The sequence below is a fragment of the Garra rufa genome, chromosome 1 (assembly GCF_049309525.1).
Source record: "Garra rufa chromosome 1, GarRuf1.0, whole genome shotgun sequence".
Lineage (NCBI taxonomy): Eukaryota > Metazoa > Chordata > Actinopteri > Cypriniformes > Cyprinidae > Garra > Garra rufa.
The window spans coordinates 15,028,632-15,042,959 of record NC_133361.1 but is presented as its reverse complement, the minus strand read 5'-3'; the positions used below and the strand labels follow the sequence as shown (position 1 = coordinate 15,042,959).

The 14,328-nt window shown below is 36.1% G+C and overlaps 1 protein-coding gene across 1 annotated transcript; it reads right to left on the bottom strand.

Annotated features, from left to right (window-relative positions):
* Positions 1-457: 457 nt before the first annotated feature.
* LOC141288687 (GTPase IMAP family member 8-like) lies at positions 458-3,071 on the bottom strand. Its single transcript, XM_073820889.1, has 3 exons — positions 2,564-3,071; positions 1,862-2,452; positions 458-1,506 (listed from the first exon to the last, which is right to left on the bottom strand). The coding sequence occupies exons 1-3, from the start codon at positions 3,069-3,071 to the stop codon at positions 458-460; spliced, it is 2,148 nt and encodes a 715-aa protein (XP_073676990.1).
* Between the last annotated feature and the right edge of the window lie 11,257 nt (positions 3,072-14,328).

The following is a 14,328-nucleotide window of genomic DNA, read 5'->3' as shown; positions in this document are numbered from 1 at the left end:
CAGAAAGTGTAAAATACGGAAAGAAAACCCTACTTGCTCAGTCTTTTCTCTGGATTTATCTATGGTCCAGCAGCTCAGAGAAAGTCCTCCCCTTCGTTGAATACATTTAATTCCTATTCTTTTCATTTTCTTTAATAATTACAAGGGAAAGCTCCCCTCTCTTGTAGCACCACAACAAATGAATGGAGCTTAACAATTTTTTTTTCACCCTAATTTCCCATAATCAAGTTTTTTTTTTTTCAGAATTTTAAAAAGTATTCTAACTCTAAATGCATAAATATAATCATTTATCGAGCAAGGTGATTTTTCTGATCAAGGCAACAACTATACACAAGGCTTTCACAAGGAATTCTGGATAATGTGAATGTTTACATTCAAAAGTATTTGGCTGAAGCATGTAGAGTCTTTACATCAACTGGGTTTTGTTTCCTCTAAATCTGTGGGCTATGAGAATTTGTCACACTTTATGCCTAACTTTACTAACAACTGCACCAACAGCTGCACCAACAACTCCACCAGCAGCTGCACCAAAAAATACACCAACAGCTAGACCAGCAGGGCCACCAATAAACCCACAAGCTGCACCAACCGCCCCACCAATACACACACCGACAAATTCACCAGCAATCATGTGTCCACCAAGTGAAAACGCTGATAAACGCAAAGTGTGCTGATACTTGGATAAAAATTGTTCAAATTCAGGGTTTTCATTTTGTCTTTCTACTTTGTCCTTTAAAATGAACTCAGTCTCATCTTCTCCTTGTTCCCCCTCTTGTTGTCTTCTCTCATCTTGCTCTCTCTCTCTTCTCTCTTCTTCTTTTCGTCTGAAACTCTGAGCATCTTGAAACATCTGATTACTGTAATATCCTCCTCCATTCTGCTCGATCATTGTGTCAATCTTCTGCAGCAGATCATTGACCTGCTCTCTGCTGTTCTGATTTTCATTGTTGAAGATGTGAAATCTGCCTCCACACTGTTCAAGTAGACGTCTTAATTGACAGTTCTCCTTAGCGAGGTTCTCTACATTTTTTCCTTTCAGCAGATCTCCATAAGTGAAGAGAATGATGGAGTATTTTAATGCCTCCTCACCAAACAACATCTCAATCTGCTGAGGAATCTGCTGCTCGTGTTCAGTGAATCTGTCAATTACTCTGAACACAATGAGAAAAGCATGAGGTCCGGGACTGGATAAATAAACACTTCTCCCTATCTCTGTCATTAACTCTTCAGGTTTCATCTGTGTGTCAAAGAATCCAGGAGTATCAACAACAGAAACAGATTTGCCTGAAACGGTGGCCTGGACATCTAAACATCCAGCGGTTACTGAATTCATTTTAATCTCAGATTTGAACTCTTTACTTTGCAGTATTGTGTTTCCAGCTGCACTTTTCCCAACACCACTTTTACCCAGAAGGACAATTCTTCTGGATGACTGACTTAAGACAGGATCATCTGGTTCATTAGAAGTGTTTGGACTGATTTGAATCCGTCGGAGTCCTCCTCCATCTGATGAATTATAAAAAGAGAAAACAGTTGTAAATATCTATCTATCTATCTATCTATCTATCTATCTATCTATCTATCTATCTATCTATCTATCTATCTATCTATCTATCTATCTATCTATCTATCTATCTATCTATCGATTGATTGATTGATTGATTGATTAATTAACCATTCTGAAACAGTCTTTTTTTCTGCTAGCTTAAATTAGTATAGTGCATAAAATTAGATACATAAATACATAATTTGTATCGCAATTGAGTTGAAGCATTATTGAGAAATACTATACCAACAATATTGCACAAAGTTTAAATGAGAAATGTAAAACAATTTATTTTAATTTTTTTTAAAGACTCACCCTTTACTCCAAAAGATTTCTGGAGAATTTTTACCAGCAGTAGTCGAGCTTGGTCACTATGTCCTTTTATCTTGTTGTTGAACACATGGTATCTCTGATCATATTTCTGAACAAGTTTCTTCAGTGCTTCAGAATCATTGATGAATTGATTTATGGTCATGTTTTCATTTTCTAGTTCGTCTCCTCTGGTGAAAAGAATCCAGGTTTTTTCCAAATGTTTTTCTCCCAGCAGCTTCTCAATCATCTCCATAGCTTTTATCTCTTCTTCAGTGAAACTATCAACTTTGATAACCAGCAAAAATGCATAGAGCCCAGATTCACATTGCTGGAGAACCTTATCCAGTATCTTCTGAATCTCTTCTGTACTCATCTTTGGGTCACAGAATCCAGGTGTGTCACAAACAGTGACTGGATACCCATCAACACTCCCAGATTTCACAGCTACATCTGATGTTACCGATTTGGAGCTTTTCTTTGACATGAAAACTTCTTGTCCCAGCATTGTGTTTCCTGATGCACTCTTCCCCCCTTGTGTTTTCCCCAGTAAAATGAAGTTCAGTTGTGCATTCCATTCCATTTCTGATGTGTGGCCTAAACAAAATAATAATAATAATAATAAAACTCTGTAAAAATCTGTCATTTTTAAGAAACATTAAAATAACTTTTGAAATGGATATCAGAAAAAAAAAACTGAATTCTTACCACACTGATGTTCACTGCTTTCCAGCTCTTTTCTCCTCATTACTGCAGTGTTGCGTATCTCTCCAGTGTAGCTCTGCTGTTGATTCTCATTAAATAGATGCTCAATCTTCTTCATTAGGTCTCTCATTTCTGATTGGTTGTTCATCATCTTGTTGCAGGTCTGATATCTTCCTCCACATTTCTCCAGCAGCTGCCTCAAGTCATGGTTTCTCGTTAGATCATATTTTATAGTGTTTTGCTCTTCTTGTCTCTCATAGGTGAAGAGAATCATCACAAACTGAAGAACTTTGTCACCAAACTCTCTCTGAAGCCATTCAAGACTCATCTTATCATCATTGGTTAACTGGCCCAGTCGCACAACAAAAATGAAGACGTGGATTTCATTTTCATTCACTAGCTGTCCAATTTGACGATCCACACAGTCCAGGTAGAGTTCAGCCTCGTGTAAGTCAATCATGTTGAACACAGAGATGTGGTGTTCTGATATCTTCTTCTGTAAAAAATCCATCCTGGGCACTTCAGCATTTTCCGTATGTGTCTGTTTTTCTCCAAGTAGAATGTTTTCACACCCAAACTGGACTGACGAAGAGCTTCCGAATAACACAATAGACAGACTGGGAAACATATTGTCTAAAACAGATAAATAGATACATTTATTGTTAAACACATCCATACACTGTGAGGTAAGTCTTTTTACAAACAGTGTCTTTGTTTCGTTACTGATGCAGCTGTCTGATAAGCAAAGTCCCTAGTCTTTAAGTCACACTGTTGTTCTCTATAAATGAGTCCATGGTATCTAGATTTGAAACTGTCATTACATCACTGGAAAACAACATTATAAACAATAAAATAAATAAATAAAATAATTAATTAGGATTAAAACAACTATAAGAAATAAAAAAATCTCAGCCCATTACATTGTCAGGTTTATGTCAGGTTTATAGTCTGTTTTTGTTGGGTTTTTCCTAGTGTGTTTCCCCCCTGTGTTTCTATTGTTTTGGTTTCTTCTTCGGTGTTTAAATAGTCCTTTTTCCCCAGTTTCATTGTCCTGTCATGAAGTTACTTCATGTTGGTGTATTCCTGACTTATTGTTTCATTTATTAAAGTATTTTGTTTCTTTATTACTCCTGGCTCCTGCATATCTCCCTATGGCATGTTGTGAGATTTGCAACAGCTTTTCAGAATACAATTCAAATCAAAGTAATAGGCTAAACGTCTACACAATCTCAAACTTATTACAAATCTCTGTACAATAAACAAATAAATACAATAAAAATATATAAAAATAGCAGTTTATTTAATGCACAGAGAAGTCATCAGAATGAAATCAGCCCTGCCTACATTCAGTTTAAGTTCAGTTCAGTTTTGAGAATTCCTATGGAGTTGTATGGGGGTTTGGAGGAAAAAACAAAAACAAAACAAAAAAACATGCAAAACCTGTAGAACCAGAGGTAACTGACATCTGTACATGCCTAGTAGACAAAGTAGTGATGATGATTAGGAGAGATTTTTTTATCATAAACAAACTTTTATGTAAAATAATGGTTGCAATGCTGCAGAGCAAATGACTTTTCACAACAAGAATAGCAGTGCAAGAATAGCAAGAATTGTTTACAAATTTCACACATTTTCAACTGCATTCAAAAATGTTTACATACAAGAACCAGCTAATTATAATGATTTCTGAAGGATCCAGTGACACTGAAGACTGAAGTAATAATGCTAATATTCCAGGTTTGAAACCACACAAATATATTTTAAAATATATTCACAAAAGAGAATAATTATTTTAAATATTAAATATGCAGGTTTGGTAAGCAGAAAAGACTTCTTTAAAAACATTGAACATCTTACCGTCCAAAAATGTTTGACTGGTAGTGTATACAGTATATATTGACACAGGGATACTCACTCAGATTCTGACAACAGCTTCTGCTTCGCAAATGCACATCACACACAAGTAGATTCCAACTATCGAATGAAAATGACAGGAAAAGAAAATGGCAAGTGGATCACAAAACTACAGTGTAGTGTATTTAAGTTATCTGTCAGTCTGTTAAGCTTCTGAGTTCCAAAAAGTTGTCTGCTGGTCTTTATGTAGACATGATAAAAAAAAAAAAGAAAAAAAGAAAAGAAAAGAAAATATTTGTGTGTTCCTTGAAATCACATGACATCAATGCAACCCAGGCTCATTGGCAATACGTGACTCTGCCTACATTTCTGCAGAACCTGAAATACGTATCTCCAGGTACAATTCGCTGCACTTTTCGGGTGAAACATCCACTAGAGGCGCTATAGTGTTTTATTTTTTAACACGTTCTCATTCACAACTCCTTGATTCCTTGGTCAGGGCCCTTCACCCCTTCAGCGTCATTTTTCAACGTGCAGGGTCCTCCACACCTGATACGTGTACACCTTCAAGCAGGTAAGTGACCGCAACAATCTTTTCTTCTGTAATGAGATCATTATTTTAATTATTTTAGTGTTTCTGCATCACAATGTTTTACTGTGGTATTTGCAGTATAAGCACACTAACCACAACGCTTACTATGGTTTTACCACTGTAACTGTAGTTTTACTGTGGTATTTGTAGTATATGCACAGTAACCACTATGGTTTTACCACTGTAACTGTAGTTTTACTGTGGTATTTGTAGTATATGCACAGTAACCACTAGCGTACTATGGTTTTACCACTGTAACTGTAGTTTTACTAGGGGTGGGAATCTTTAGGCACTTCACGATCCGATCCGATTCTGATTCTGGGAGTAACGATCCGATTCCAAAACGATTCTTGATCTACATTTTTTCTCCAATTAATTCTTCTGCTGTGCATGTGCAAATACAACTTTAGAATTTTAAAAACATGTAAAATTGGAGTTTCTATGCTTTTTGTTTATTGAAATCTCTGTAAAAGTAGGTGTGTCAATCTTCACTGGTTTCAAGATTCAATTTAATTACTGTTTTAATTATCAACTAAATATCACAATGGGACACATTCTCAGTTTTCAATAGTACTGCACATGGCTACATTTTCATATACGTTTTATGTCAAATTTATTTTGTGGCAATTTTACTTTATTTTTTAAATTATATAAGCAAGGCACTTTTTAAAACAAGTACTTATTTAAAATAAGTGTTCTTTAGGTATCTGAAAGTTACAGTTGAAAGTTGTACAGACAACTTTTTCCTCAGCATTACTGCAGTTTTATTGTTACTGATGAGATCATAGAAAGGCAGCTTTGACAAGGTTGCATTCAAACTAATGCACAGCAGTGGCGAGCGGTGACTTTTTTTTTTTTTTTACCAGGTATGCTGAGTGCTAAAACCACCAGTAATACCAAAAATAATAATATCTTTAGATTATTTAGATACCAATAAAATCAGAGACGAAATCATATTTTAATACTTCCTCTTTTTTATTATTTAAAAAAAATTACAGACATTTTATATAGGCAATTTTTTTTTCAGTGGGCTTTAAAATTTTGAATTGTTGAGAAATTATGATAATATACAGTTAGGATGTTTTTTTTTTTTTTTTTTTTTTTTTTTTTTTCATTTGATTTAGTCGAGTAAGTTGCTCATCAAACACAATATGATTTTCGGCAATCAGGATCTGGCAGCAACAGCGCATTTTTCCGCTTGGGCGAGCGCTTCGCGGACAGATTTCCCCGCGAATGAAATCATGCGCATGCCAGCAAAATAGATAATGCGTTTCAATTCTGAGGAGTCGAGAAAGATGCGGAGAATCTGCTTGCCCGGAAGATTCTATCTCAAATAAGGGATCAACTTATAAGCATGTTTATATTAATGAACACGTGAACGCATTCTCTCCGACAGCCTGTTATGCGGCGCGGCAGCTTATATGGACGGGACGGAACGCAACTGATGCACAGATCTATTTCGATATATCAGATGTTTTGACCTGCTCTGAAAACATAACTGAGTGTATGTACAGTTTCGTTTAAAACTATTCGAAAATGAAAGTGCATTTAACCGCATCCGCAATCGAGCTTTAGGAAGAACAAATACAAAGCGCAAGTGAAAGTCTGTCAGTGCACCAGTTTCGAGCATCTAATAGTACTGCATTCCAGACGGCAGAAATGAAAGCATATAAGTAAAACACGGCGGGCGGAAGCACACAAGGTCAAGCTGTGCGCACGTGTCTCACAGTGCAAATTCGGTGCAATGAAGCCTGCCCCGTCTCTAGCGCGCACATGGGCGATATGTGGGGGAAAAAAACAAAACAAAAAAAACAAGCTCAGAATCGATTCTGAAATATTAGGAATCGATTCAGAATAGTTGAAGAGAGAATCGCGATGCATCGGAGAATCGATTTTTTTCTCCCACCCCTAGTATTTGTAGTATATGCACACTAACCACTAGCTTACTATGGTTTTACCACTGTAACTGTAGTTTTACTGTGGTATTTGTAGTATAAGCACAGTAACCTCAACACCTACCATGGTTTTACCACAGTAACAGTAGTTTTACCATAGTAACTGTAATTTTACGTTATACTATTTGTAAAGCACGGTAACCACAATGCTTGCCACACCTTTAAAAAGTTTTTGTGAAGTAATTGTTATTCAGTATTTTTTTTTTCTGTCTTGCAGTTATGTCAGATCACCTACTCCAGCAGCTCTTTTAAGAAGCCATCTCTGGTAAAAAGCCATCACTGTATGAACTGTAATCCATAATTAATTTACGCATAGTTTTGCTCTCTCTCTTTCTGTGATTTATCATGACATTTTTAAAAACTCATAATTTTGACCAATTCTGTCAGAAAGCTGCTAGAATTAACAGGGAACTTGAACTCGAAGCTCCCAATGCTGATCTTGAAGAAGCTGTCAAGGAGGCTAAACAAGTCCTTCAATGATTCAATCTTTCACAGTAATGTTGAAGACATTTAGCTATAACTGATTTGCTTTAATCAACGCATCCTTATTTTAGGTGTTAATAATAACTTTCCTTACAGTCCTTCCTCTCAAATATTTTGGTCACAGATTTTGTTTAGCACATTGTCTCAACATGTGTGTATTTCTCTTTGTTTCAGGGTAAAGGGAAGACCAAAGGAATGCCTGTCATGGGATTTGAATTGGGCCATATTGTGCATTTATGGAAAAAACAAAACAAAAGCAAAGGCAAACATTTCCAATGGTATGTCAATGTTGGTCTGAGCTCCTTGACTGAACTGTACTGCAGTTACATTTTGTGCAGCATCTTTACATACCCTACAGCCCCATCAGAAAGAATAACCAACAAAGTGTCATGTTGAAGTATTAATAATTCATACAATTTACCAAGTCAGCAAATGTATATGATATTGTACAAGTGTACTTGTACACTTGTAATTCTATGATTTTCAATTGTACGTCTGTCATTGGCCATTGCCTCAACTCTCATGTTAATTGTGTCCATTGTCCAGAGTCTGCCTTTCTTTCTATGTTGATTTTTATTTAACCAATCTGTCTAAGAAGCACAAGTCTGGAAATGCTTGTTTATCTTGTCACAAATCAGATCATTAGTTAATTTGGCCAAATCAGATTGCTTAAAGCTGTTCATACCAAGAACAAGAACAACAATAAGAACTATTTTACCATCCACACCAACTGACGGTAGCGATCTGTTTACTGTTATACATGCTACAGTCATCTGCCATCAGTTGTTGTCAATGTTTTTATTGTTCATCATGTGATAAATTCTATCTTCCTGTCTTGCAGGATTTCTCACAGACTACTTATGTTTATACATATATAGAGATAGTGACAGGAGTGCCTACAGTAGAGATGGGAGACTGTAGAGGAGAAAGTTAAATAATAATAAAATTATAATTGTTGTTAACCAATAATTTGTCTTGCATTTAGTCACAATAGAAGCAAACAATGATTACAGGAGAGATATGTTTTTAAAGGTAATGATTGTAAAATATTGAAGTATTGTTCTAATCATTTTTTGCCTATTTGTTGAACAGAAGCATTGAATATTATTTGGCATCTTAATGTTTTCTGTACACATTTTTTTTTTTTTTTGAATATTAGACAACCTTTTTAAGGGGTTTTCTATTGCCTATTTCTTAATTACCTCTGTGCAAATGCATTTCAAATACAATCAACTGCTTGTTATGTCTTTTTTTTTTCGTAATGGCACAAACTGGAGAGAGAATGCTGTTCTGGGCACTGTTTATCTGTGAAAGGTTTGATATGTCAATAAACATTGGGAAATGACTACAAAATGTGTGATTCATTATTTTATTTTTATATACTGTAGTTTATCTGGCAGATCTAAGAATTGCAATTTTGTAAGGTCCATGTCCAGGAAAGAGAAGTGATTAATTGTTTACCCTTAATACACTGTAAATGTTACAGAAGCAAAAATAATGAGTAGAAAAATGTTGCATGTTTAAATAATCATTAGAGGTGCATGTTTTCTTTTTTTTTTCTTTTGTTTTGGAAGCAGATGAAACATTTTAAATTATTTTTCACAGTAACTTATATGCAAACTTTTGAGTTTAAATATTGTACATAAATTTATATTAGTGTAAACATAATTTACAATGGGAACCATTATGCCCTTATTTGAAAAAAAATAATAAAATAAAAGTAATCCTGGTAATCAATAAATCTATTGCTGCATCAAGTTAACCAAACGATCCAATCTGTTGTTCCGGTTTTATGTTAAGTGGGGACAAATAAATATTTAACTGATTATCTGTATTCGCCACAAGAACCCGGAAGATCCTGTCATAAATGACCATATATGGACAAGTAAGTGAGATTTGGCACTCGCGGAACTCGCTGTGATTGGACTATCTTTTAGCCCAAATGAAAAACAACGCTTAATGTTGTAAACGTCCCTGTTGCTCTTATTATTACATCAGTAATACCTTCAGTTAACAATGAAGTGTTGCTATGTCATGAGAACTTCCTAATTTATCGAGATCATAACCCTAACCCTCAGCAGATCTTTATTAAACTACAAATAACAGCGCCATCTTTTTAGCGTTTTATCGATAGAATGGCAGAGGTTTGTGGGTAATGTAGTTTAAAATGTTTAATATTAAAATAGTGGAAAATGCAATCTTTTTGAACGAAGGTTTATCTAAACATGTTCATTGTGCAAATATCTATGACATATTTAAGAGGCAGGTTGAAATTTGGTATATTGCTAAGATCACTTTTTAAAACACCTTTATACCACATTTCCATGCATGTTTGAAAACTGTGTCCAACATTATGTAATTAACATAGCATAAGTAGTTGTCCTGCCAATTTTCTCTTTGATATTATAATCAGACACTGATTTACAGCCATTTGAAATGTTAATTTTTTAATTTTTTTATTTTTTGCTCTTCCATGGGACTCTACTGGGCCCCTGGGCAGTGGCGGTTCTATATTGAATTGCGCCCCGGGCGAGACTCCCTCCCGGCGCCCCCCGACAACTGCCCCCCACCCACCCCCAAAAACAACCATGACAAAACTTCACATTTTGTACACATCACACGTTTTATTGTAGTAATACTTTGTCATCCAGTAACAGACCAATTTTTGCAAAAAAAATAAAAAATAAACTTCTCATAACTTAAATAAATATACTCTGTACAAACAAATATTATTCAAGAAAAAATATTTTCAGTTATTAAGAATAATATACAAATAAAATATAGAATAAATCACACTAAAGTAAATTAAATTATTTCAATGCAGAACAGAAAACACAAACTGAAACTAAAATCTGACATTTCTGGCCTTTCTAGATGCAAAGTCATCAATAACGACATCATATGAGATATGCTCCCCATACTGAATGATTAATGCTGCTGAAAAAAACAATAGAACCCTGCCCAAAAAAAAAAAAAAAAAAAAAAAAAGTAATGGATTTAATGGTTATAATGGGAATTGTATTGGTTTTAATGGTAAGTATAACAGCTTATATAGTCTGCTGGTATGATGGATTCTATTGGTGGGTGGGATGGTAAATCCTATTGGAAAAGTGCCCAAAACACACTACAACAAGGAATTTTGTAATAGTTTCACTGGAAAAAGTTAATGGTTCATAAAGGTATTTAATAGAAACCATTAGAATTTCTGTGATGGTTTGTAAAGTCGTGGCCAAAAGTTTTGAGAATTACATAAATATTGGAAACTGGAAAAGTTGCTGCTTAAGTTTTTATAATAGCAATTTGCATATACTCCAGAATGTTATGAAGAGTGATCAGATGAATTGCATAGTCCTTATTTGCCATGAAAATTAACTTTATCCCGAAAAAAAAACTTTCCACTGCATTGTTAAGAAGGCTTCAGGGCGTCCAAGAAAGTCCAGCAAAAGTCCTCTCCTAAAGAGGATTGAGCTGCGGGATCGGAGTGCCACCAGTGCAGAGCTTGCTCAGGAATGGCAGCAGGCAGGTGTGAGCGCATCTGCACGCACAGTGAGGCCAAGACTTTTGGAAGATGGCCTGGTGTCAAGAAGGGCAGCAAAGAAGCCACTTCTCTCCAAAAAAACATCAGGGACAGATTGATCTTCTGCAAAAAGCATGGCGAATGGACTGCTGAGGACTGGGGCAAAGTCATATTCTCCGATGAAGCCTCTTTCCGATTGTTTGGGGCATCTGGAAAAAGGCTTGTCCGGAGAAGAAAAGGTGAGCGCTACCATCAGTCCTGTGTCATGCCAACAGTAAAGCATCCTGAGACCATTCATGTGTGGGGTTGCTGCTCATCCAAGGGAGTGGGCTCACTCACAATTTTGCCCAAAAACACAGCCATGAATAAAGTATGGTACCAAAACACCCTCCAACAGCAACTTCTTCCAATAATCCAACAACAGTTTGGTGAAGAACAATGCATTTTCCAGCACGATGGAGCACCGTGCCATAAGGCAAAAGTGATAACTAAGTGGCTCGGGGACCAAAACGTTGACATTTTGGGTCCATGGCCAGGAAACTCCCCAGTTCTTAAAAGTAGTGGTAATACCTCAAGAGGTGGGTGGACAAACAAAAACCCACTAATTCTGACAAACTCCAAGAAGTGATTATGAAAGAATGGGTTGCTATCAGTCAGGATTTGGCCCAGAAGTTGATTGAGAGCATGCCCAGTCGAATTGCAGAGGTCCTGAAAAAGAAGGGCCAACACTGCAAATACTGACTCTTTGCATAAATGTCAAGTAATTGTCGATAAAAGCCTTTGAAACGTATGAAGTGCTTGTAATTATATTTCAGTACATCACAGAAACAACTGAAACAAAGATCTAGAAGCAGTTGAGCAGCAAACTTTGTGAAAACTAGTATTTGTGTCATTCTCAAAACTTTTGGCCACGACTGTATATTAGGCTTTTATTGTGTTTTTTTTTTTTTTTTTTTTTTTTTTTTTTTAGCAAGGTAAGCATTGTAAGCATCATAAGCAAGAAGGCTAACAAACCTAAGAGTTAACGTTATACCACTAATTAACATAATGACATGACTACCTTAATCATACAGAGAGAACATTGTTGCATTGCATACATTTATCTTTTGCCCGTTTCTCCTCATCTTCTTTTCTTTTTTTTCCCCTAAATTGGGCACCTGACAGCTTTGGCCTTTTTCTCTCCATCGCTGTGTTTACTTTGTAATCGGAACTCAACAGATTTCCCACCCCCAAAACTGTCACTCATGACTATTCACCTCCACATCATAATCGTTTTTTATTATCTATTTTTATTAGCCATTTCACACAATTAAATAAATAAAAAAGTGCAAATTATTGGTCTGTGTTTATAATATTTTGAATGAAATGTGCGTTATTTGTAAGACATTCAGGTGTCACTGACATAGTTTAGCCCCCCTCCTTGTCCGCTTCATTTGGGAGAGGTGAACTGTACTCTGCGCCCCGCAACACCCCCACCCTCTCCTCTCCGCTCGCTCAGCTTCTGCGCGGCTCCTTCAGCAGCAGGGCGGCACAGGTATTAGATAATAGAAAACCGCTTAGCGGCACAGACGATTTTTTTTCCTCCAAGTTCGTGTGCCGCCCCCCACGTGTCATGTAAAAATGCCCCCCCCGGGCGGCTGCCCCGTTCGCCCATGCCTGAAACCGCCACTGCCCCTGAGGATGGAAGGGCAGTAAAAACATACAAATCTATTCTCATCATGGACAACACACTGTGCTGAGTCACATTTTTTACATCGTCTTTTCAACAACTTGCCAATATGTAAGCTGCAAGTCATAGTTATCTTAGACTAAGAATAGACATTTCCTATTTGAATTGGGCTCCATTTATTTAATTAGATCAGGAGCAAGAACACAGTGATGACAGGAAATGAAGACACCAGTTTAAACAACCAATACATATTGTGACACTTCTTTGTACTATCACACAATGTCAGTGTGTCATTCAGTTAGACAAGGTACAGACAGTGTGGTTTATGAAAAAGCCATGAATTCATGCAAAGAATCATAATATAAAAGACTTCATTTGTATCTTTGTCCTCCTCATGTGCAAAACATCAGTAATGTGCATGCTCATCTTATTTATTATACAGTACAAGATTCATGTTGATCTTTCCCTGGTCCATCACCCTCAGCTGTGCATAAAGTGCCTGTAGCAATATAGTCCATGCAGTCTCTTCTAATGAATCTTTCAGCCTTCCCTTCATGTATTGAATGTCATTAATATGACCAAATGTCACATGTTAATTAAAAGACTCATGGTAATTATGTGTATTGTTTACCAAACACCATTCCTAATAAAGAATATTTACCATACTTTATTATCCAATACAATGTGCAATACATCATAAAGACAGCTAAAGTAGCATATTAAGACAAATGATATTCAAGAGAAATAAAAATGTTTTATTTTAAAACCATATTATATTAACCAGATGAAGCCTCCCAAATGCATGAATGGTTAAATGTCTTGAGCATCATAGAATCACATTCAGTTTCATGCTCATCAGAAGAACTCTCTTGGTTTTCTTCCTCTTGCTTGCTTATCCATATCCCTATCTTAATAATCTTCTTCCATGGCATGAACAATTTGCAGTTGTTATTCAGCCCACTACAGTACAAACTGACGAACAAAAGACATGTAACCAATTCTAATGATAGCTTACAGTACCTCATCCAGCAGTGTGGAAAGAGATACCATGTGTTCAATAATAATGAGACTAAAGGTAAGAGACAGGTTTCTGCATTGCTGGATAAGATTGACTGTATGGTGGCAGCAAATGGAGGGAGATTTTACACCAGTGAGATGTTCCAGCAGGTGGAGAAAAACATCAAAGAGGAACAAGACAGAATCATGAAAGAGAAAGAAGAAGAGATCCAGAGAAAAGAAGAGGAGCTGAGAGCCAAATATGAAGCAGAAATTGAGTAAATGAAGAAAGAAAACGAGAGAGAAAGAAGAAGAGATCAAGAGGAAAGAAGAGGCGCTGAGAGCCAAATATGAAGCAGAAATTGAGTAAATGAAGAAAGAAAACGAGAGAGAAAGACAAGAGATGCAGAGTGAACTGAGAAAAAGTGAGGAAGAATTCAGAAAGAGAGAAGAAGAGATCAAGAAAGAAACGAATGAAAATCTACAAAAAGAGCTGCAGAGAAAACTGGAGGAGAAACAGAAACTATGTGAAGAAGAAAATGAAAGAAAAGAAAAAGCTTTGGGAGAACAACAACAAAACTTTATAAAATACATGGAGGAAAATCACAAGAAAGAAAAACAAAAGCTCCAGGAGAAAATTCAGCGTGAAACAAGAGAACAAGCAGAGCTTGAATATCTAATTAAACTTGAAAGAGAAGTAGC

Excerpts from the sequence above, each read along its gene's own strand:
- LOC141288687 (XM_073820889.1), bottom strand. The coding sequence starts at position 3,071 with ATGGATTTTTTACAGAAGAAGATATCAGAACACCACATCTCTGTGTTC. Across the intron at positions 2,453-2,563 it reads AAGCAGTGAACATCAGTGTG|GCCACACATCAGAAATGGAA; the intron begins GTAAGAATTCAG and ends TATTTTGTTTAG. Across the intron at positions 1,507-1,861 it reads GAAATCTTTTGGAGTAAAGG|ATGGAGGAGGACTCCGACGG; the intron begins GTGAGTCTTTAA and ends ATAATTCATCAG.